We start from the raw sequence: 22952 nt of genomic DNA, 5'->3' as shown, positions 1-22952 counted from the left end.
TGGGCCCTTGGGTCAGCAAGCCTGGGATGTCTGGAAGGCGCCACGGTACATCTGTGAGCATTTGTACTAATTCGGTGTACCAGGCGCACCTGGGCCAGTCCGGTGCTATCAGTATCACCGGGACTCCCTGTGCCTTGATCTTCCTGATTACCCGCGGCAGCAGGGGTAGAAGGTGGAAATACGTAAGGCAGGCGGAAGTGGTGCCAGGAGCAGACTAGAGCATCCACGCCAATGGACTGCGGGTCGCGTGACCTGGCTATGAACGCGGGTGCCTTTGCGTTCAACCTTGAGGCCATTAGATCCACGTCTGGTGTACCCTAGCGAGTGCAGATATGTAGGAACACTTCTGGGTGGAGAGACCACTCTCCGGCGGCCAGGCCTTGGCGACTTAGAAGTCTGCTGCCCAGTTCTCTACTCCCGGTATGTGTACCGCTGATATCACTGACCCAGTCGATTCGGCCCAGCTGAGGATCTTGTGGGCCTCGAGGTAAGCCGCTTTGCTGCGGGTGCCTCCCTGCCGATTGATATACGCTTCAGTTGTCGCATTGTCCGATTGGACTCGAATCTGACGACCTGCTAGCAGAGGGCAGAACGCCCTGAGCGCGAGGAAGATCGCGCGGATTTCCAGGATGTTTATGGGTAGGGAAGACTCCTGGGGCGTCCAACGTCCTTGAGCAGTGTGGTGCCGGTACACTGCTCCCCAGCCTAGGAGGCTGGCGTCCGTGGTCAGGACCAGTCAGTTCACTGGGAGAAAAGATCTCCCCTTCGATAGGGATGAGGACCGAAACCACCAGCGGAGTGCATACCTGACTGAAGGCGTCAGGTGAAGAGGTTTGTCCAGGGAGAAGGGGCTCTTGTCCCAGGCAGCTAGAAGGGCTAGCTGCAGTGGGCGGAGGTGCAGCTGAGCAAAGGATACTGCCTCCATAGCCGCCACCATCCTGCCGAGCACCTACATGCTGAATCGAATGGAGCGAGACGGAGGACGTAGAAGGCAGCGTACCGCTTGTCGAAGAGCGATCGCCTTGTCCTGAGGGAGATATATCAAGCCCCGGCAGGTGTCCAGGGACATGCCCAGGAAGGTGATGGATCATGATGAGACCGGGGATGATTTGTCTAAATTCAGTAGCCACCCTAAGCGGGATAGGGTGTCCACGGTGATCTGTACGCTGGTTGAGCAGTCGCAGAAGGAGGGGGCTTTGATGAGGTCGTCCAAAGTAAGGGAGAATGACTACTCCCCTGGCCTGAAGGACGCTCATGGCGGCCGCCATGACTTTGGTGAAGACCCTTGGTGCGGTGGCAAGGCTGAAGGGTAGGGCTACGAATCGAAAATGGGAGTCCTGAACCGCGAAGCGGAGGAACTTTTGGTGAGCTGGGGCGATGGGTATGTGCAGGTACGCGTCCTTGATATCTATGGAGGCGAGGAACTCCCCTTCGACCATGGATGCAATAATGGACCCTAGGGACTCCATTCTGAATCTCCGTACGTGCACATGTTTGTTCAGGTGTTTGAGGTCCAGGATGGGATGGGGACCACAAAGAGGTTAGAATAAAAACCCCTGAACTTCTCGTCGTCCGGGACAGGTATTATCACTCCTGCTGTTTGGAGTGAGTGGATTGCTGAGAAAAAAAGCCTTGCGTCGTTTGAGTCTTTGGGGGGTTTGAGAGAAAGAACCGACTCGGGGGTCGGGTCTGAAATTCTATGTGGTAACCGGAAGATACAAGGTCTCGCACCCATTTGTCGTCTGAGGCGGCAGCCCAGATGTGTTGAAAGAGCCGCAGTCGCCCTCCTACAATGAGAGTGTCTTCCGGGCCGCCGAATGAGTCATGAGGGGGGAAAATGTCGTGGACGAGTCTCCCTAGTCTTGGACTGTTTCGGTCTAGGCTGCCATGACGAAGTGGGTTTCGGGGAGAGCTGAGAAGGTCAGTCCCTGCGTAGTCCGCGGCTAGTGGCGGGGGCAGAGCGGGATGTCGACCAACCAAATGAGTTCCGAAAGGAGCGGAACGAGGACTGTGGACGTCTGGTGAAGGTCGTCCTGGGCTTCAGCTGGGGAAGGGAGGTACTCTTTCCACCCGTGGCGTCAGAAATGAGCTTGTCCAGACGTTCGCCAAACAAATAGGTCTGGAAAAAAGGGAAGGCCCGTGAGAGACTTCTTGGAGGCAGAGTCCGCTCGCCATTGTCGGAGCCAGAGGGCTCTACAGATGGCTATGGTATTTAAGGCGGCAAAAGTTGCGCAGGTAGCAGCGTCAATGGAGGCCTGCATGAGGTACTCCGCCGCAGTGGCAATTTGAGCTGTTACCTCTGTGAAGGTATGAGGAAACTGGGATTCCTCAAGCGAAGTGTTAAGGGATTCTGCCCAGACTGAGATCGCCTTTGCGACCCACACAGAGGCAAAGGAGGGCGAGAGGGAGGAACCCGCAGCCTCAAAGGCAGAGCGGGCGAGGTGCTCCACCTGTCTGTCTGTCGGGTCCTTGATGGAGGAACCATCGGGTAAAGACAGGAGCGTCTTTGTGGCAAGGCGGGAGACCAGGGGGGGTCGTCCGAGGGCGGATCGGCCCAGCCCTCAGGGGCAGGTGAGGCAAAAGGGTACCGGGACTCCATGAGTTTACGGTTACCGAAGCGCCTGTCAGGCTTCTCCCTTTGCTTTGTGAGGATATCCTGAAACTCTGGGTGATCAGCGAAAACCTTTTGGGGTTTCCTTGCCCTCTTAAAGGAGACCGCATGGTCAGTGGTAGTGGATGGGGGATCCTCCACATGCAGAGTTTGGTTGATTGCTGCTATAAGGGAGTCTATTGCAGTTTGATCATCTGGGGAGGTTGAAACCAAGGAATCATCCTGGTACAAAACAGCATTCTCCCTCCTCCGGCTCTTCAGAAGCCTTGGAGCGTGTGAGAGAGCCTGCCCTGTGCGCTCCCGAGGGAGAACCATGGGGTCCATGAGAGAGTGCTGGAGACACCCGGCCGTGTGCTCTTTTCCTGATCCCTGCAACCGGTGAAGCATGGGCCCGGATTCCCTCAGAAGGACCCTCCATAGGGGTATCCTCAGGCTGCGTTCCCGTCCAGGGGCCCAGAAGGGTGTGGATGACGACATTGCATAGCCAGCACCAGGTTCTGTGACAGTTTTTCCATGGATTGGGACAGAAACTGTGTCCATTCCGGTGGGCTGGGAGCCCTAGGCTCTGGGCTGACGGTTGCGACGGTGGTGGCAGGGGGGTCTTGGGGGGGCTATAGGGGCACAGGACTCACAGAGAGAAGAGATGTGTTTACGTGGTAGCTCAGCGTGGCAGGCAGTGCAGGCTGAATAATAGACTATGTGAGCCTTATCACTCTTAGTACCCTTAGAATTCTGCATGTTCCTAATAGGAGTATGCCAGGAGGGGGAGCAATGATCTGCAAAGCTACAAGTGAATTAGTGGGAAGCAAGGATTGTATTTGCTTCGGTGTACCTCACCAGAATCAGCCGATGGCCCTGCGTCCTCAGGAAGGAGTAAGCCCGCTCTGTGGAGATCTTCACGTGCTTTCCTGGGGGGAGGGGCTTATTGCGGCCCACGGGGCTTCGCGCTAAAAGAGCGCCAAGAAGAAGTCAGTGTGCCCCCCTGTTGTCGGTAGTAAAAAAACGGCGGGAAGAGAGCTTCTGTGACGTTTTTTTCTTTTTTCCCCTCCCTCCAGCCAGCACACAGCTAGTGGGAATAAAGACTGCGAGTTTGAGCCCTGGAAGCCCTTCCCCGCCTCCGGTAGATTATCTCTGCAGGATTCCCTGCAATCAGCAAGGGACTCCCCCCTCCTCCAGCCAGCACGCAGCTATGGTGGGAATAAAGACTGTAAATTCAGTAGTCTTGGGAGCCATTCCCTGCACAGTCTTTCTCCCTTTGCCTGGGAAACCAGTCAGGGGGGATCTCACCTTAACACTGCCTCAGTCCAGGCAGTGGAAATAGCAGAGTCAGCTTGCTGTGTCCGGCCACACAGGTGCAATGTATCAACTCAGTGCCTGCATAAAGGAGCTGAGGAAGTGTGCCTCTGCCCTGGGCTCTGGAAAATCGGTGTCTGTGGGAACAGTCGTCCAGTAAAAGGCAGCCCAGGATCCAGCGTCGCAGGAGGGGGTACATGGAGGCGACACTACGCGTTCCCGCCCGTTGATGGCATTGGGAGATCGGTCCCTTGGGGAAACCGTCGCCCTCAAAAAATAACAAAACCTTGAAAGGATGTGCCTCCTACAGACACTAAGCTAAAACTGAGGTTGCCTGGCCCGGCCAGGGGGTGTATACTGCAGAGGAGGAGCTAATATCTTTTGCATCTACTTAGTGTCCTCCTATGGATAGGCAGCATAACACCCATGGTCCTGTGTCCCCCAATGAGGCGTCAGAGAAATGTGGCTTTCTACATTTGAGTTGTTTGGTAATTATGACTTTAACAGATGAAAATTAACAATTGAGATGTGAAAAATTGTCCAATAATTCTGCACACAGATATTCTCCTAAGAAAGATAAAAGCTCACTTTTACTTTCTTAAATACTTAGGTTTTAAGTTTAACAACTTTTTGGAAAGACAGACTGCTCTGTAGTGGTTAAATGAATAGTCAAAAATACAAAATTACCTAATTGAGCCCACAATGCATGTAGCTTTAAGGGTTTATGCCCTACTAGGACAACCCCTTCTCATTCACCATGTTTGACCACATTAAAATAAAAAAAGCTTGTGCTCACCTTTTGAGCTAGCGCCATTCCAGCGGTCTTGACACTCGTGATCCCGGGGCTCTTGTGAGTGTTACTTCACGCAAGCCCCATGCCCAATTACCATCAGCTGCGTTCTGTTTGCATTCGGACACACAAGTAATCAACAGGTAGCGAATGCTGTGTCTGGTCTCTCACATCCTATTACTTCTGCGTCTGAAGGCAGGGAGAAGATTGGGAGTAGGGATCGCATTACGTCTCAACCTTACATGAGCCCCGGAAATGCAAGTGCCGCCACCACTGGAACAGCGCCTTCACAGGAGAAGAGTATAAGCTTTTTTATTTTAATAGGAGAAAATATGTGGAATGAGAAGCTGTTAACCTAGTAGTAGGCAACCCCTCACAAAGATTTGTTCTCAAGATCCTCCTTCAGGAGTGCACAGCTCCTCTGCCTCCTGGCTTCCTGTTTGCCAGGGGGCACTTTGCTCCTCAAATGTGCACGCTCCCACGTCACAGCAGAGGCAGCTTTGTCACTGCAGCTGGCCAGGTACAGTGATCCAGCCAACTTCAGAGCAGTTCTTGTAAACTCTGGAGAGAAGAACGTGGAAACGCATGCTCATTACCTTGGTAAGTGGCCACCACTGAGAGACTGCAGAGGTGGCAGGTGATCTAAGCCAGTGTCAGTACACTATACAATTAAAAATTCTTTGTTCTTCAGAACAAAGAGGATTTTTAATAAGATCTAAACTGCAAAGTTGCTTGTTTTTACAAGCGCCAAGCAATTTTACACATTTATGAGGTGTTAAATTTGACTTTTCAATTTATGTTGAAAATATTTACATTATGTGCACCTTTAGGAAAGTAGCATCTTTCTAAAGTGTCAAAATATTTTTTATGAAAAGGGAAGAAATCTTTAAGTGTATGTGCACAACATGAGGACTGGCTGCGTCCTAGATACGGCGGGTCCTGACCTGCGGGGCCACATGTCTCCTCCGCAGGAGATCGCAGCTGCTCTTGCCCACGATCAGGGTCCGTGGCACTGCGGAGTTTAGCTTTATTCTCCCTTTGGAGAACACTCGCGGCTACGCACCAAACTATTGACATGCTGCGGCTCGAGGAGCCGCACCGCAGGTCAGTTTTTGCTGCAGGAAAAACAAGCAGTGTGTGCATGGGATTTCTAGAAATCCCGTCCTCTATGTTTGTACTGTACAACGCAGTGTTTTGGACACAGCGAAAACACGGGGCATCTAAAACACTGAACTCTGATCATGGGCACACAGCCTTACAAGTATAAAAAAAGATTGTAAGCAGGGCAAAAAGCTTTCTTGATATGCTGAAGGTGTTACGCTATAACGTCTGATATTGTCTGTACATGTCCCCTCTGTACTGTAAAACGCTATGGAATATGTTGGCACTACAGAAATAATAAAATATATTTTTAAGTCATGTCTTCACTAAAAGTACTAAAGTAGATCTATTCCTCAAACTCAGACAGCATTATTAGGGCTATCAGTCGTGGAGCCATAATGTAGTTATATTAGTACAGTCCACTTCTACCTCCTACTACGATAATGTGATGCTGTGCAAGGAAGGATGGAATTGTTAGCAGTATATTAAAGATTGTAAACTTTAGCTAGATTTAATAGAAATACAACTGCATTACTCTGTATGTATGTATGTGACTCAGCACCATTCATCACTCACCTGCATCACATCATATTGTTCCTTTTAAGTACACAACTACCTTCACATACCTGTGCAAGTACTGCAGGTTGGAAACTTTGCCCATGTCACCATCCATGACAGTATCTCTTTGCCTCTGAAAGTACAGTGCGTGTAATATAAAAGGAGATATCAGGATATAAAAACCCAAGCCTTGTCCTTAGATGACAGTCATGTACAATACCTGTTCTGTTTTCAGTTCCTCCCGCACACTCTGGATAGCGTCTCTACATTCACTTAGGACAGATTCAAACAACCGTTCCTTAGCCTCCTCATCTTCAGCCTGAAGAAAAAGAACAACCATCACTGGGCATCACTGAAGATACTACATTATGAGCCTGATAGAACAAATTTTCACAGTGGCGTCTTTTCTAAATTTTGTGATCGCATCCATTAATATATACACATACATATATACACAATGAAGGGAATTTTGTTTACTTACCGTAAATTCCTTTTCTTCTAGCTCTAATTGGGAGACCCAGACAATTGGGTGTATAGCTACTGCCTCCGGAGGCCACACAAAGTATTACACTTAAAAGTGTAAGGCCCCCCCCCCTTCTGCCTATACACCCCCCGTGGGATCACGGGCTCCTCAGTTTTAGTGCAAAAGCAAGAAGGAGGAAAGCCAATAAACTGGTTTAAGCAAATTCAATCCGAAGGAATATCGGAGAACTGAAACCGTTCAACATGAACAACATGTGTATACAAAAAAACAGGGGCGGGTGCTGGGTCTCCCAATTAGAGCTAGAAGAAAAGGAATTTACGGTAAGTAAACAAAATTCCCTTCTTCTTTGTCGCTCTATTGGGAGACCCAGACAATTGGGATGTCCAAAAGCAATCCCTGGGTGGGTAAAATAATACCTCATGATAGGGCCGTAAAAACGGCCCTTTTCTACAGGTGGGCAATCGCCGCCTGAAGGACTTGTCTACCTAGGCTGGCGTCCGCCGAAGCATAGGTATGCACCTGATAATGCTTGGTAAAAGTGTGCAGACTCGACCAGGTAGCCGCCTGGCACACCTGCTGAGCCGTAGCCTGGTGCCGTAATGCCCAGGACGCACCCACGGCTCTGGTAGAATGGGCTTTCAGCCCTGAGGGAACCGGAAGCCCCGCAGAACGGTAGGCTTCAAGAATTGGTTCCTTGATCCACCGAGCCAAGCTTGACTTGGAAGCCTGCGACCCTTTACGCTGGCCAGCGACAAGGACAAAGAGTGCATCCGAGCGGCGCAGAGGTGCCGTGCGGGAAATGTAGATTCTGAGTGCTCTCACCAGATCCAACAAATGCAAATCCTTTTCACATTGATGAACTGGATGAGGACACAATGAAGGTAAGGAGATATCCTGATTGAGATGAAAGGGGGATACCACCTTAGGGAGAAACTCCGGAATCGGGCGCAGAACCACCTTGTCCTGGTGAAACACCAGGAAGGGAGATTTGCATGACAGCGCTGCTAGCTCGGACACTCTCCGAAGAGACGTGACCGCTACTAGAAAGGCCACTTTCTGAGAAAGGCGAGACAGGGAAACATCCCTCATAGGCTCGAAAGGCGGCTTCTGGAGAGCAATTAGAACCCTGTTCAGATCCCAGGGCTCTAACGGCCGCTTGTAAGGAGGGACGATATGACAAACCCCTTGCAGGAACGTGCGTACCTGAGGAAGTCGTGCTAGGCGCTTCTGAAAAAATACAGATAGCGCAGAGACTTGTCCCTTAAGGGAGCCGAGCGACAGACCTTTTTCCAACCCGGATTGCAGGAAGGAAAGAAAAGTAGGCAATGCAAATGGCCAGGGAGAAACTTCCTGAGCAGAGCACCAAGCTAAGAATATCTTCCACGTCCTGTGGTAGATCTTGGCAGAGGTTAGTTTCCTAGCCTGTCTCATGGTGGCAATGACCTCTTGAGATAATCCTGAAGACGCTAGGACCCAGGACTCAATGGCCACACAGTCAGGCTCAGGGCCGCAGAATTCTGATGGAAAAACGGCCCTTGAGACAGCAAGTCTGGCCGGTCTGGTAGTGCCCACGGTTGTCCTACCGTGAGATGCCACAGATCCGGGTACCACGACCTCCTTGGCCAGTCTGGAGCGACGAGGATGGCGCGGCGGCAGTCGGACCTGATCTTGCGTAGCACTCTGGGCAACAGTGCCAGAGGTGGGAACACATAAGGCAGCCGGAACTGCGACCAATCTTGAACTAAGGCGTCCGCCGCCAGAGCTCTGAGATCGTGAGACCGTGCCATGAAGGCCGGGACCTTGTTGTTGTGCCGGGATGCCATTAGGTCGATGTCCGGCATCCCCCCGCGGCGACAAATTTCCTGAAACACGTCCGGGTGAAGAGACCATTCCCCTGCGTCCATACCCTGGCGACTGAGGAAGTCTGCTTCCCAGTTTTCTACGCCCGGGATGTGAACTGCGGATATGGTGGATGCCGTGTCTTCCACCCACGTCAGAATCCGCCGGACTTCCTGGAAGGCTTGCCGACTGCGTGTCCCTCCTTGGTGGTTGATGTATGCCACCGCTGTGGAGTTGTCCGACTGAATTCGGATCTGCTTGCCTTCCAGCCACTGCTGGAAGGCTTGTAGGGCAAGATACACTGCTCTGATTTCCAGAACATTGATCTGAAGGGTGGACTCTTGCTGAGTCCACGTACCTTGAGCCCTGTGGTGGAGAAAAACTGCTCCCCACCCTGATAGACTCGCGTCCGTTGTGACCACCGCCCAGGATGGGGGTAGGAAAGACTTTCCTATTGACAATGAGGTGGGAAGAAGCCACCACTGAAGAGAATCCTTGGCCGCCTGAGAAAGGGAGACGTTCCTGTCTAGGGATGTCGACTTCCCGTCCCATTGGCGGAGAATGTCCCATTGTAGTGGACGCAGATGAAACTGCGCGAAAGGGACTGCCTCCATTGCTGCTACCATCTTCCCCAAGAAGTGCATGAGGCGTCTCAAGGGGTGCGACTGGCCCTGAAGGAGAGATTGCACCCCTGTCTGTAGTGAACGCTGTTTGTCCAGCGGAAGCATCACTATCGCTGAGAGAGTATGAAACTCCATGCCAAGGTATGTTATCGATTGGGTCGGGGTCAGATTTGACTTTGAAAAGTTGATGATCCACCCGAAACTCTGGAGAGTCTCCAGCGCAACGTTCAGGCTGTGTTGGCATGCCTCTTGAGAGGGTGCCTTGACAAGTAGATCGTCCAAGTAAGGGATCACAGAGTGACCCCGAGAGTGCAGGACTGCTACTACTGCTGCCATGACCTTGGTGAAGACCCTTGGGGCTGTCGCCAAACCGAAAGGCAGGGCTACGAACTGAAGGTGTTCGTCTCCTATAACGAAGCGTAGAAAACGCTGGTGCTCTGGAGCAATCGGCACGTGGAGATAAGCATCTTTGATGTCTATTGATGCTAAGAAATCTCCTTGAGACATTGAGGCGATGACGGAACGGAGGGATTCCATCCGGAACCGCCTGGTTTTCACATGCTTGTTGAGCAGTTTTAGGTCCAGAACAGGACGGAAAGACCCGTCCTTTTTTGGCACCACAAACAAATTGGAGTAAAAACCGTGACCTTGCTCCTGAAGAGGAACAGGGATCACCACTCCTTCTGCGATTAAAGAGCACACCGCCTGCAGAAGAGCATCGGCTCGGTCGGGAGGTGGAGAAGTTCTGAAGAATCGAGTTGGAGGACGAGAACTGAACTCTATCCTGTACCCGTGAGACAGAATGTCTCTCACCCAACGGTCTTTGACCTGTGGCAGCCAAATGTCGCCAAAGCGGGAGAGCCTGCCACCGACCGAGGATGCGGAGAGAGGAGGCCGAAAGTCATGAGGAAGCCGCCTTGGTAGCGGTTCCTCCGGCTGCTTTCTTTGGGCGTGACTGAGCCCGCCAAGAATCTGAGCTCCTCTGATCCTTTTGAGTCCTTTTGGACGAGGAGAATTGGGACCTGCCCGAGCCTCGAAAGGACCGAAACCTCGACTGTCCCCTCCTCTGTTGGGGTTTATTTGGTCTGGGCTGAGGTAAGGATGAATCCTTACCCTTGGACTGTTTAATGATTTCATCCAATCTCTCACCAAACAGTCTGTCACCAGAAAATGGCAAACTGGTTAAGCACTTCTTGGAAGCAGAATCTGCCTTCCATTCCCTTAACCACAAGGCTCTGCGTAAAACCACGGAGTTGGCGGACGCCACTGCCGTACGGCTCGTAGAGTCCAGGACAGCATTAATAGCGTAAGACGCAAATGCAGACATTTGAGAGGTTAAGGACGCTACTTGCGGAACAGATGTACGTGTGACAGTGTCAATCTGCGCAAGACCAGCTGAAATAGCTTGGAGTGCCCATACAGCTGCGAATGCTGGAGCAAACGACGCGCCGATAGCTTCATAGATGGATTTCAACCAGAGCTCCATCTGTCTGTCAGTGGCATCTTTAAGTGAAGCCCCATCTTCCACTGCAACTATGGATCTAGCCGCAAGCCTGGAGATTGGGGGATCCACCTTTGGACACTGGGTCCAGCTCTTGACCACGTCAGGGGGAAAGGGATAACGTGTATCCTTAAGGCGTTTGGAGAAACGCTTATCTGGATAAGCGTGGTGTTTCTGGACTGCCTCTCTAAAGTCAGAGTGGTCCAGAAAAGTACTCAATTTACGCTTGGGATACCTGAAATGGAATTTCTCCTGCTGTGAAGCTGACTCCTCCACTGGAGGAGCTGGGGGAGAAATATCCAACATTTTATTGATGGACGCTATGAGATCATTCACTATAGCGTCCCCATCAGGTGTATCCAGATTAAGAGCGGTCTCAGGATCAGAATCCTGATCAGCTACCTCTGCCTCATCATACAGAGAGTCCTCCTGCTGAGACCCTGACCAGTGTGATGAAGTCGAGGGCCGCTCATAGCGAGCTCGCTTAGGCTGTCTGGGACTGTCGTCCGTGTCAGAGCCTTCACCCCGGGATGCATTGGACCCCCCCGGAGCACGGATTTGTTCCAAATGAGGGGGGCCAGGGAGCATTGAATCAACAGTGCCCATGGTCTGAGTTACCGGTCTGGACTGCAAAGTCTCAAGGATTTTAGTCATAGTCACCGACAATCTATCAGCAAAAACTGCAAACTCCGTCCCTGTCACCTGGACAGTGTTCACAGGTGGTTCTCCTTGGGCCACCTCTAGCAGAGGCCCCGGCTGAGCAAGTGCTACAGGGGCCGAACATTGCACACAATGGGGGTCAGTGGCACCTGCCGGTAGAACAGCCTTACATGCGGTACAGGTAGCATAGAAAGCCTGTGCCTTGGCCCCCTTGCTTTTTGCGGACGACATGCTGTTGTCTAGCAATCTAGGAGGGTATATAGCCAAGAATAGCAACCGTACAGTGCAATGTATAGCATACAAGCATAAGTACAAATGAACACTTCGGCACTAGTGGGGTCAGCACCCGAGGTGCCGCTTACCGCCCGCTCAAAAGCGGGTGTGTGGTCGCCAGAATCCCGTGTCTGGGTCTCCCAGAGCTTGTCTCCCTTCTCCACTCAGACTGCAAACAGGAATGGCTGCCGGCGTCCTGTGAAGAGGGGCGGGCCGTGGGCGTGCCCCAGACAAAGTGCGGGAAACTGGCGTCCCACTGTGCCCAGTGAGGGGGGTTGGAGTATGCTAAGCAGACTCCAGCCCTCAGCGCTGACGTTCTGAACAGCGTCCCGCCCTTCCCCTGACTGGCAGGCCTGGGGGCGGGAACGAAACGGAACTAGGCCGCAAAAGCCGGGGACTCGATTTATAAGCGCGGCCGTCCTATAAGCACGGCCAGCGCGGAAGTCCCCGGCGCACCACAAGTCCCAGCCGCGCCGCAGTGTAAAAAACCGCCAGCAGCGGCCGGCGCGGCAGTTCCTAATACATAAACTCACTCAGCAAAGCTGCAGTGAGTAATAGCACAAGCGTGCCGCGCTGCTGCCCCCGGCGCACTAACACACCCAGCAATGCTGGTCTGTGTGTGCGCGATTTGTACGGGGACACAGAGTACCTTAATGCAGCAGGGCCCTGTCCCTGACGATACTCAGCTCCATGTCCAGCAGATTCCCAGGGGCTGTGGACGGAGCACGGTCTTCTGTGCCTGGAGACCGATAGGATCCCACTTCACCCAGAGCCCTAAGGGGATGGGGAAAGAAAACAGCATGTGGGCTCCAGCCTCCGTACCCGCAATGGGTACCTCAACCTTAACAAACACCGCCGACAAAAGTGGGGTGAGAAGGGAGCATGCTGGGGGCCCTAGTATGGGCCCTCTTTTCTTCCATCCGACAAAGTCAGCAGCTGCTGCTGACTAAACAGTGGAGCTATGCGTGGATGTCAGCCTCCTTCGCACAAAGCATGAAAACTGAGGAGCCCGTGATCCCACGGGGGGTGTATAGGCAGAAGGGGAGGGGCCTTACACTTTTAAGTGTAATACTTTGTGTGGCCTCCGGAGGCAGTAGCTATACACCCAATTGTCTGGGTCTCCCAATAGAGCGACAAAGAAATATTATATATATATATATATATATATATATATATATATATATATATATACACACACACACTAATTATATATATATACCTATAAATATTATTGCCTTATTCTGTCTGTCTGTCTGTCTTGCTCCAAAATTGTGTCCTTACGGTGACACAAAGCTGATTGGCTGCTGGGCTCGCCATGGCCCCGTCCCCCCGCACGGATTGGCCGCTCGCCCAGGCTCGCCCCCACATGGATTGGCCGGCCGCTCGCCCAGGCTCCGCCCCCCCACAGATTGGCCTCTCGCCCCAGCACCCTGCAGGCATTGGCAACTCACGCCGCCCCCCGCCCCCCCTCCCGCAATGCACGCTAGCTCTGGCCCCCCCCCCGCGCATTCCCCGAACCGACACGGTCACGGAGCCACGACTACCAGGTGAGTACTGTACCCCCGGGAGCCCACATCAGCGTACGCCGCCAAATCAGCCGACACATACCCTCGCATTGCTGGGGCTGGCCGGCGTATGCTGGAGTGGGCTCCCGTGCGAGCGGGGAACGAGATACGCTGGTAACCATGGTAGCATAGTTACCAGCGCATCAAGGTCCTGCAGCGGCGGAAAATACACACACGCACACACATAACAGCACACACACACACACACATCAGATCACACTCACTCTCACACACACCTCACACACACATCACATCGCATCCACACACTCACAACATCCTGGGATATCGCTTGCTTCTCGGCGGCGATACTGTGCTGTGAGCTTCCAGGACCTGCCGGAGGATCACATGGCCAGAAGCATGTGGTATCTCCGGATGTTGTGAGTATGAGCGCGTATGTGCGATATCGTCAATGTGTGTGTGCGTGAGTGTATGCGATCGGGTGTGTGTGAGTGTATGCGATCGGATCTGTGAGTGAGAGGCTGGGAGGAGAGAGGCTGATGCTGGGAAGAGAGAGGCTGATGCTGGGAAGAGAGAGGCTGATGCTGGGAAGAGAGAGGCTGATGCTGGGAAGAGAGAGGCTGATGCTGGGAAGAGAGAGGCTGATGCTGGGAAGAGAGAGGCTGATGCTGGGAAGAGAGAGGCTGATGCTGGGAAGAGAGAGGCTGATGCTGGGAAGAGAGAGGCTGATGCTGGGTAGAGAGAGGCTGATGCTGGGTAGAGAGAGGCTGATGCTGGGAAGAGAGAGGCTGATGCTGGGAAGAGAGAGGCTGATGCTGGGAAGAGAGAGGCTGATGCTGGGAAGAGAGAGGCTGATGCTGGGAAGAGAGAGGCTGATGCTGGGAAGAGAGAGGCTGATGCTGGGAAGAGAGAGGCTGATGCTGGGAAGAGAGAGGCTGATGCTGGGAAGAGAGAGGCTGATGCTGGGAAGAGAGAGGCTGATGCTGGGAAGAGAGAGGCTGATGCTGGGAAGAGAGAGGCTGATGCTGGGAAGAGAGAGGCTGATGCTGGGAAGAGAGAGGCTGATGCTGGGAAGAGAGAGGCTGATGCTGGGAAGAGAGAGGCTGATGCTGGGAAGAGAGAGGCTGATGCTGGGAAGAGAGAGGCTGATGCTGGGAAGAGAGAGGCTGATGCTGGGAAGAGAGAGGCTGATGCTGGGAAGAGAGAGGCTGATGCTGGGAAGAGAGAGGCTGATGCTGGGAAGAGAGAGGCTGATGCTGGGAAGAGAGAGGCTGATGCTGGGAAGAGAGAGGCTGATGCTGGGAAGAGAGAGGCTGATGCTGGGAAGAGAGAGGCTGATGCTGGGAAGAGAGAGGCTGATGCTGGGAAGAGAGAGGCTGATGCTGGGAAGAGAGAGGCTGATGCTGGGAAGAGAGAGGCTGATGCTGGGAAGAGAGAGGCTGATGCTGGGAAGAGAGAGGCTGATGCTGGGAAGAGAGAGGCTGATGCTGGGAAGAGAGAGGCTGATGCTGGGAAGAGAGAGGCTGATGCTGGGAAGAGAGAGGCTGATGCTGGGAAGAGAGAGGCTGATGCTGGGAAGAGAGAGGCTGATGCTGGGAAGAGAGAGGCTGATGCTGGGAAGAGAGAGGCTGATGCTGGGAAGAGAGAGGCTGATGCTGGGAAGAGAGAGGCTGATGCTGGGAAGAGAGAGGCTGATGCTGGGAAGAGAGAGGCTGATGCTGGGAAGAGAGAGGCTGATGCTGGGAAGAGAGAGGCTGATGCTGGGAAGAGAGAGGCTGATGCTGGGAAGAGAGAGGCTGATGCTGGGAAGAGAGAGGCTGATGCTGGGAAGAGAGAGGCTGATGCTGGGAAGAGAGAGGCTGATGCTGGGAAGAGAGAGGCTGATGCTGGGAAGAGAGAGGCTGATGCTGGGAAGAGAGAGGCTGATGCTGGGAAGAGAGAGGCTGATGCTGGGAAGAGAGAGGCTGATGCTGGGAAGAGAGAGGCTGATGCTGGGAAGAGAGAGGCTGATGCTGGGAAGAGAGAGGCTGATGCTGGGAAGAGAGAGGCTGATGCTGGGAAGAGAGAGGCTGATGCTGGGAAGAGAGAGGCTGATGCTGGGAAGAGAGAGGCTGATGCTGGGAAGAGAGAGGCTGATGCTGGGAAGAGAGAGGCTGATGCTGGGAAGAGAGAGGCTGATGCTGGGAAGAGAGAGGCTGATGCTGGGAAGAGAGAGGCTGATGCTGGGAAGAGAGAGGCTGATGCTGGGAAGAGAGAGGCTGATGCTGGGAAGAGAGAGGCTGATGCTGGGAAGAGAGAGGCTGATGCTGGGAAGAGAGAGGCTGATGCTGGGAAGAGAGAGGCTGATGCTGGGAAGAGAGAGGCTGATGCTGGGAAGAGAGAGGCTGATGCTGGGAAGAGAGAGGCTGATGCTGGGAAGAGAGAGGCTGATGCTGGGAAGAGAGAGGCTGATGCTGGGAAGAGAGAGGCTGATGCTGGGAAGAGAGAGGCTGATGCTGGGAAGAGAGAGGCTGATGCTGGGAAGAGAGAGGCTGATGCTGGGAAGAGAGAGGCTGATGCTGGGAAGAGAGAGGCTGATGCTGGGAAGAGAGAGGCTGATGCTGGGAAGAGAGAGGCTGATGCTGGGAAGAGAGAGGCTGATGCTGGGAAGAGAGAGGCTGATGCTGGGAAGAGAGAGGCTGATGCTGGGAAGAGAGAGGCTGATGCTGGGAAGAGAGAGGCTGATGCTGGGAAGAGAGAGGCTGATGCTGGGAAGAGAGAGGCTGATGCTGGGAAGAGAGAGGCTGATGCTGGGAAGAGAGAGGCTGATGCTGGGAAGAGAGAGGCTGATGCTGGGAAGAGAGAGGCTGATGCTGGGAAGAGAGAGGCTGATGCTGGGAAGAGAGAGGCTGATGCTGGGAAGAGAGAGGCTGATGCTGGGAAGAGAGAGGCTGATGCTGGGAAGAGAGAGGCTGATGCTGGGAAGAGAGAGGCTGATGCTGGGAAGAGAGAGGCTGATGCTGGGAAGAGAGAGGCTGATGCTGGGAAGAGAGAGGCTGATGCTGGGAAGAGAGAGGCTGATGCTGGGAAGAGAGAGGCTGATGCTGGGAAGAGAGAGGCTGATGCTGGGAAGAGAGAGGCTGATGCTGGGAAGAGAGAGGCTGATGCTGGGAAGAGAGAGGCTGATGCTGGGAAGAGAGAGGCTGATGCTGGGAAGAGAGAGGCTGATGCTGGGAAGAGAGAGGCTGATGCTGGGAAGAGAGAGGCTGATGCTGGGAAGAGAGAGGCTGATGCTGGGAAGAGAGAGGCTGATGCTGGGAAGAGAGAGGCTGATGCTGGGAAGAGAGAGGCTGATGCTGGGAAGAGAGAGGCTGATGCTGGGAAGAGAGAGGCTGATGCTGGGAAGAGAGAGGCTGATGCTGGGAAGAGAGAGGCTGATGCTGGGAAGAGAGAGGCTGATGCTGGGAAGAGAGAGGCTGATGCTGGGAAGAGAGAGGCTGATGCTGGGAAGAGAGAGGCTGATGCTGGGAAGAGAGAGGCTGATGCTGGGAAGAGAGAGGCTGATGCTGGGAAGAGAGAGGCTGATGCTGGGAAGAGAGAGGCTGATGCTGGGAAGAGAGAGGCTGATGCTGGGAAGAGAGAGGCTGATGCTGGGAAGAGAGAGGCTGATGCTGGGAAGAGAGAGGCTGATGCTGGGAAGAGAGAGGCTGATGCTGGGAAGAGAGAGGCTGATGCTGGGAAGAGAGAGGCTGATGCTGGGAAGAGAGAGGCTGATGCTGGGAAGAGAGAGGCTGATGCTGGGAAGAGAGAGGCTGATGCTGGGAAGAGAGAGGCTGATGCTGGGAAGAGAGAGGCTGATGCTGGGAAGAGAGAGGCTGATGCTGGGAAGAGAGAGGCTGATGCTGGGAAGAGAGAGGCTGATGCTGGGAAGAGAGAGGCTGATGCTGGGAAGAGAGAGGCTGATGCTGGGAAGAGAGAGGCTGATGCTGGGAAGAGAGAGGCTGATGCTGGGAAGAGAGAGGCTGATGCTGGGAAGAGAGAGGCTGATGCTGGGAAGAGAGAGGCTGATGCTGGGAAGAGAGAGGCTGATGCTGGGAAGAGAGAGGCTGATGCTGGGAAGAGAGAGGCTGATGCTGGGAAGAGAGAGGCTGATGCTGGGAAGAGAGAGGCTGATGCTGGGAAGAGAGAGGCTGATGCTGGGAAGAGAGAGGCTGATGCTGGGAAGAGAGAGGCTGATGCTGGGAGGAGAGAGGCTGAGGCTGGGGGAGGCTGAGGCTGGGGGAGGCTGAGGCTGGGGGAGGCTGAGGCTGGGGGAGGCTGAGGCTGGGGGAGGCTGAGGCTGGGGGAGGCTGGGAGGAGAGAGGCTGATGCTGGGGACAGAAAAGGCTGATGCTGGGAGGAGAGGCTGATGCTGGGAGGAGAGGCTGATGCTGGGAGGAGAGAGGCTGATGCTGGGGGAGGCTGAGGCTGGGGTAGGCTGGGAGGAGAGAGGCTGATGCTGGGAGGAGAGAGGCTGATGCTGGGAGGAGAGAGGCTGATGCTGGGAGGAGAGAGGCTGATGCTGGGAGGAGAGAGGCTGATGCTGGGAGGAGAGAGGCTGATGCTGGGAGGAGAGAGGCTGATGCTGGGAGGAGAGAGGCTGATGCTGGGAGGAGAGAGGCTGATGCTGGGAGGAGAGAGGCTGATGCTGGGGACAGAAAAGGCTGATGCTGGGAGGAGAGAGGCTGATGCTGGGAGGAGAGAGGCTGATGCTGGGAGGAGAGAGGCTGATGCTGGGATGAGAGAGGCTGATGCTGGGATGAGAGAGGCTGATGCTGGGATGAGAGAGGCTGATGCTGGGATGAGAGAGGCTGATGCTGGGATGAGAGAGGCTGATGCTGGGATGAGAGAGGCTGATGCTGGGATGAGAGAGGCTGATGCTGGGATGAGAGAGGCTGATGCTGGGATGAGAGAGGCTGATGCTGGGATGAGAGAGGCTGATGCTGGGATGAGAGAGGCTGATGCTGGGATGAGAGAGGCTGATGCTGGGATGAGAGAGGCTGATGCTGGGATGAGAGAGGCTGATGCTGGGATGAGAGAGGCTGATGCTGGGATGAGAGAGGCTGATGCTGGGATGAGAGAGGCTGATGCTGGGATGAGAGAGGCTGATGCTGGGATGAGAGAGGCTGATGCTGGGATGAGAGAGGCTGATGCTGGGATGAGAGAGGCTGATGCTGGGATGAGAGAGGCTGATGCTAGGAGGAGAGAGGCTGATGCTAGGAGGAGAGAGGCTGATGCTAGGAGGAGAGAGGCTGATGCTGGGAGGAGAGAGGCTGATGCTGCGGGCAGAGAGGCTGATGCTGCGGGCAGAGAGGCTGATGCTGCGGGCAGAGAGGCTGATGCTGCGGGCAGAGAGGCTGATGCTGCGGGCAGAGAGGCTGATGCTGGTGCAGCATGGGGGATGGAGCACGATGGGGGGTGCGCAGCATGGGGGATGGAGCACGATGGGGGGTGCGCAGCATGGGGGATGGAGCACGTTTGGGAGTGCGCAGCATGGCGGATGGAGCACGTTTGGGAGTGCGCAGCATGGCGGATGGAGCACGTTTGGGAGTGCTCAGCATGGCGGATGGAGCACGTTTGGGAGTGCGCAGTATGGCGGATGGACCACGTTTGGGAGTGCGCAGCATGGCGGATGGACCACGTTTGGGAGTGCGCAGCATGGCGGATGGACCACGTTTGGGAGTGCGCAGCATGGCGGATGGACCACGTTTGGGAGTGCGCAGCATGGCGGATGGACCACGTTTGGGAGTGCGCAGCATGGCGGATGGACCACGTTTGGGAGTGCGCAGCATGGCGGATGGAGCACGTTTGGGAGTGCGCAGCATGGCGGATGGAGCACGTTTGGGAGTGCGCAGCATGGCGGATGGAGCACGTTTGGGAGTGCGCAGCATGGCGGATGGAGCACGTTTGGGAGTGCGCAGCATGGCGGATGGAGCACATTTGGGAGTGCGCAGCATGGCGGATGGACCACGTTTGGGAGTGCGCAGCATGGCGGACGGAGCACGTTTGGGAATGCGCAGCATGGCGGATGGAGCACGTTTGGGAGTGCGCAGCATGGCGGATGGAGCACGTTTGGGAGTGCGCAGCATGGGAGATGGAGCACGATGGGGGGTGCGCAGCATAGGGGATGGAGCACGATGGGGAGTGCGGAGTATGGCGAATGGAGCACGTTTGGGAGTGCGCAGCATGGCGGATGGAGCACGTTTGGGAGTGCGCAGCATGGCGGATGGAGCACGTTTGGGAGTGCGCAGCATGGTGGATGGAGCACGTTTGGGAGTGCGCAGCATGGCGGATGGAGCACGTTTGGGAGTGCACAGCATGGGAGATGGCGCACGATGGGGAATGCGCATCATGGTGGATGGAGCACGTTTGGGAGTGCGCAGCATGGCGGATGGAGCACGATGGGGGGTGCGCAGCATAGGGGATGGAGCACGATGGGGAGTGCACTGCATGGGGGATGGAGCACGATGGGGAGTGCGCTGCATGGGGGATGGAGCACGATGGGAAGTGCACACCTCCCCCCAACACACACACACACGCGCGCACTGCACAACACACCACACACACTGGGAACCACAAACAACTGCCCTACACAGACACCCACAGACAACGCTGCACACACACAACACCCAACACAAACACCGCGGCACACACAAATATACGCACATACCGCACAACACACACATTGCACAAAACATACCTCCCCCCAAAACACACCACACACAACGCTACAGACACACAGCGCTCCACAAACAACGCCACACACATACAACACCGCTCTCACCCCCCGCCACACCCAGACAACACCCAGAACATGTACAGCGCCCTACACAAACACTTGGTAACTACACACAACAACATATATATATATTATATAATATATAACAATAATCATACATTAACTACACAATACGTAAATTCTAGAATACCCGATGCGTAGAATCGGGCCACCTTCTAGTATAATATATATATATATATATATATATATATATATATATATATATATATATATATATATATATATATATATATATATATATATATATATATATACATATACATACACATATTATATATGTATGTGAACCCAGAAAACTGAGCATGTGAAGGAAAGGTAGCATATATGTGAAATACTTTGAATACCATTAGCATAAAAGCTTCAGATATGACTAGGCTACCAAATCTACACAGACCTTAATACATTTTATAAAGGGCCCATTGCATTCGGGTACTTTTTACAGAAGGTATAGAATAGATGTGTAGAAAAACTTGGGAGAATTCTGATGGACCCCAGTAAGTGTGAGTAAAGTTTACAGAGCATCTGTCTGTAGTTTGTACCCTACTAAGCTGTGTATATAGACTTGTAAAATCAAAGAAAGTTGAATAAAATGATACCTTGATACCTGGGATCTGATGTCTTATTGCAGAAAAATCCACACTTTTAGTATATGTAAATTAATTGTCGTACACTGATCTCCCTGAGAATCTGCATCCAGAGCTTATTTTAAAAGAAAGGTTGAGATACCAGTATGAGACATATAATGACCAACAACAACATATATAGAAAAGGACAGCTCCTCCAAAGTGATTCAATGAAGAAACATCCTTATTGCATAAGCGACGTTTCAACCGGCGTAGCGGTCTTTTTCAAGCTTGAAAAATACCACTATTCCAATAGGATCCCTTGGTTAGACGTGTTTCTCTGGTTATTATTAGTATTATTTCCACTAATGAAAGTGCTGTGAGTAACTTCTGCTGATGCTATGTAATGACTGACAGTCTGCTCTCAATCACACACAGCTCTGTGGTAAGTTGAGAACTGTACAATAGAGCTAATGAAGAAAAGCATAGCCAAAACACAGTACAGGAGAGATAATGCAGCAGAGCGAAGACTACAGCAGAATCCCTACAAACATATTTGCAGCTGAAGTCCACTCACAGGCAGCCAGTGTTGGGGACAAAGTTCTTCTGTGCTGTTCTAGGTTAGTTATAATCATGCACAGCTGTGAGGCAGAAAGGACAGCACTATGAGAGGAAAGTGCTTCTCTGTATGGTATTAGTTCTGATCTCACTGCAGAGCTGAGGAATGAGAAAAAAGTGTCATCCATTACATGGTTCACACTGGTAATACCCCTTCTACTTAAAATAAGCTCTGGGAAACAGATTCTCAGAGAGATGCTCCACTGTTTTCTCAAGTGTGGATGTGCTAACATGCTAAGAGGGCAGCTAGTCAGGGGACATAACGCCTTTGGGACTAGTCCCTGTGCTCATTAGCATAAGATAAAAGATCTTTAGAAATACTTTTTCTAAAGATCCCTTTATCTATGCTAGTGTATACAGGGACAGTTAAGCAGGGATTAGCAATATGCACCCAGAACGGCTTGTGGTTCTACGTACATATTGCACCTGACAGGTTCCCTTTAAGTGGATTGGTTCTGTATCCAGCACCCTCCATGCCTGTGTACGAGTGAACGGTGTCCTTCCTGTCAAGACCATGCTCTGCGGGCCCACTATCCTGCAGAGCCGGTTTCACGCTCTTGCTTTGTAGGCTGGCTTCCTGCAGAGATGGCTTACCTTTTTTGGACCTCCCAGGGTTTTTGGCCTCTCCCTGACCTTTGGGGAGGGTGTTCCTCAGGGTCTCGATTTCGACTCCCCCTGGCCTTATTACATAGCCAATCCTGCTGCAGCGCCGCCATTGATATTTTCTGTTTTGGCAAATACTCGGCTCTGGTCTTGCGTGTTCCCTCATCTTGTCCTACTAGCGCTCCCCTCCTCCGCCTCTCCCAACTTCTTTCTAAGGGGGCGGTTCGTGCGGCGTTACAGAGACGTCACACGGCAGCCGTCCAGTACAAGCGGAGGGGCGGAGATGAGCGGGACGAACATTTCGCCCACCTCTTTCCTTCCTCATTGCGGGCGGCCGCAGGTACGAGGTTGTTCCTCGTTCCTGCGGTGTCACACATAGCGATTTGTGCTGCCCCAGGAACGACAAACAACGATTTATGGTAAATGAACGACGTATCACAGACCAACGATTTTTGCATCTTTTGCGATCGTTTAAGGTCACTCATAGGTGTTACACGCTGCGATGTTGCTAATGGCGCCGGATGTGCGTCACAAACACCATGACCACGACGATATATCGTTAGCGATGTCGCAGCGTGTAAATGGCCCTTAAGGCTTATTTTTGGGGTACGGCTTCTATTTAAGCTTTATCAACACCAATTAACAACAAGCAAGCCAATATCAGAAAAATCAATAATTTTTTATCAATAAAATTTTATAAAAAACACATAAAAGTCGAATGGACCACCCCAAATGACAGATGGAATTGATATGGGGAGCCAGCACCCACAATACAGATTTAACAATTTGTAATAATAGTTGTATAGTTACATCCAATCTGAGTTAACTATATGTGGCAGAGGAAGACATTGTCTGTTATAAAGTTATATGTTACAAATAAAAAATATCCATATGTATAGAGATGAAATAGATAATCATTCAAATCGCAAACAGTATTACCAACAGGCAGCCGATCCAATGCCAAAAGTGGTGCGGCGTCCCCTCACACTGACGTGCGTTTCGCAACAGGCGTGCTTCGTCCAGGACTCCTGCTTCGTCCAGGAATCCAACGCAGATTGGATTTAACTATACAACTATAATTACAAAACTGTTAAA

At 52.8% G+C, this 22952-nt stretch overlaps 1 protein-coding gene across 1 annotated transcript in view; it reads right to left on the bottom strand.

The window, feature by feature from the left end:
• SRP68 (signal recognition particle 68) overlaps positions 1-22952 on the bottom strand; it is a 124826-nt gene that overhangs the window by 39172 nt on the left and 62702 nt on the right. The window contains exons 9-10 of the mRNA XM_075347478.1: positions 6574-6672; positions 6422-6486 (exon numbers count right to left, since the gene is read on the bottom strand). Coding sequence (XP_075203593.1) covers positions 6422-6486; positions 6574-6672 — 164 coding nt within the window. The remainder of the gene's footprint in view (positions 1-6421; positions 6487-6573; positions 6673-22952) is intronic.

Source organism: Anomaloglossus baeobatrachus, chromosome 5 (genome assembly GCF_048569485.1).
Source record: "Anomaloglossus baeobatrachus isolate aAnoBae1 chromosome 5, aAnoBae1.hap1, whole genome shotgun sequence".
Classification (NCBI taxonomy): Eukaryota; Metazoa; Chordata; class Amphibia; order Anura; family Aromobatidae; genus Anomaloglossus; species Anomaloglossus baeobatrachus.
The sequence above is the reverse complement of the archived record's forward strand: the minus strand, read 5'-3'. Positions and strand labels throughout refer to the sequence as shown.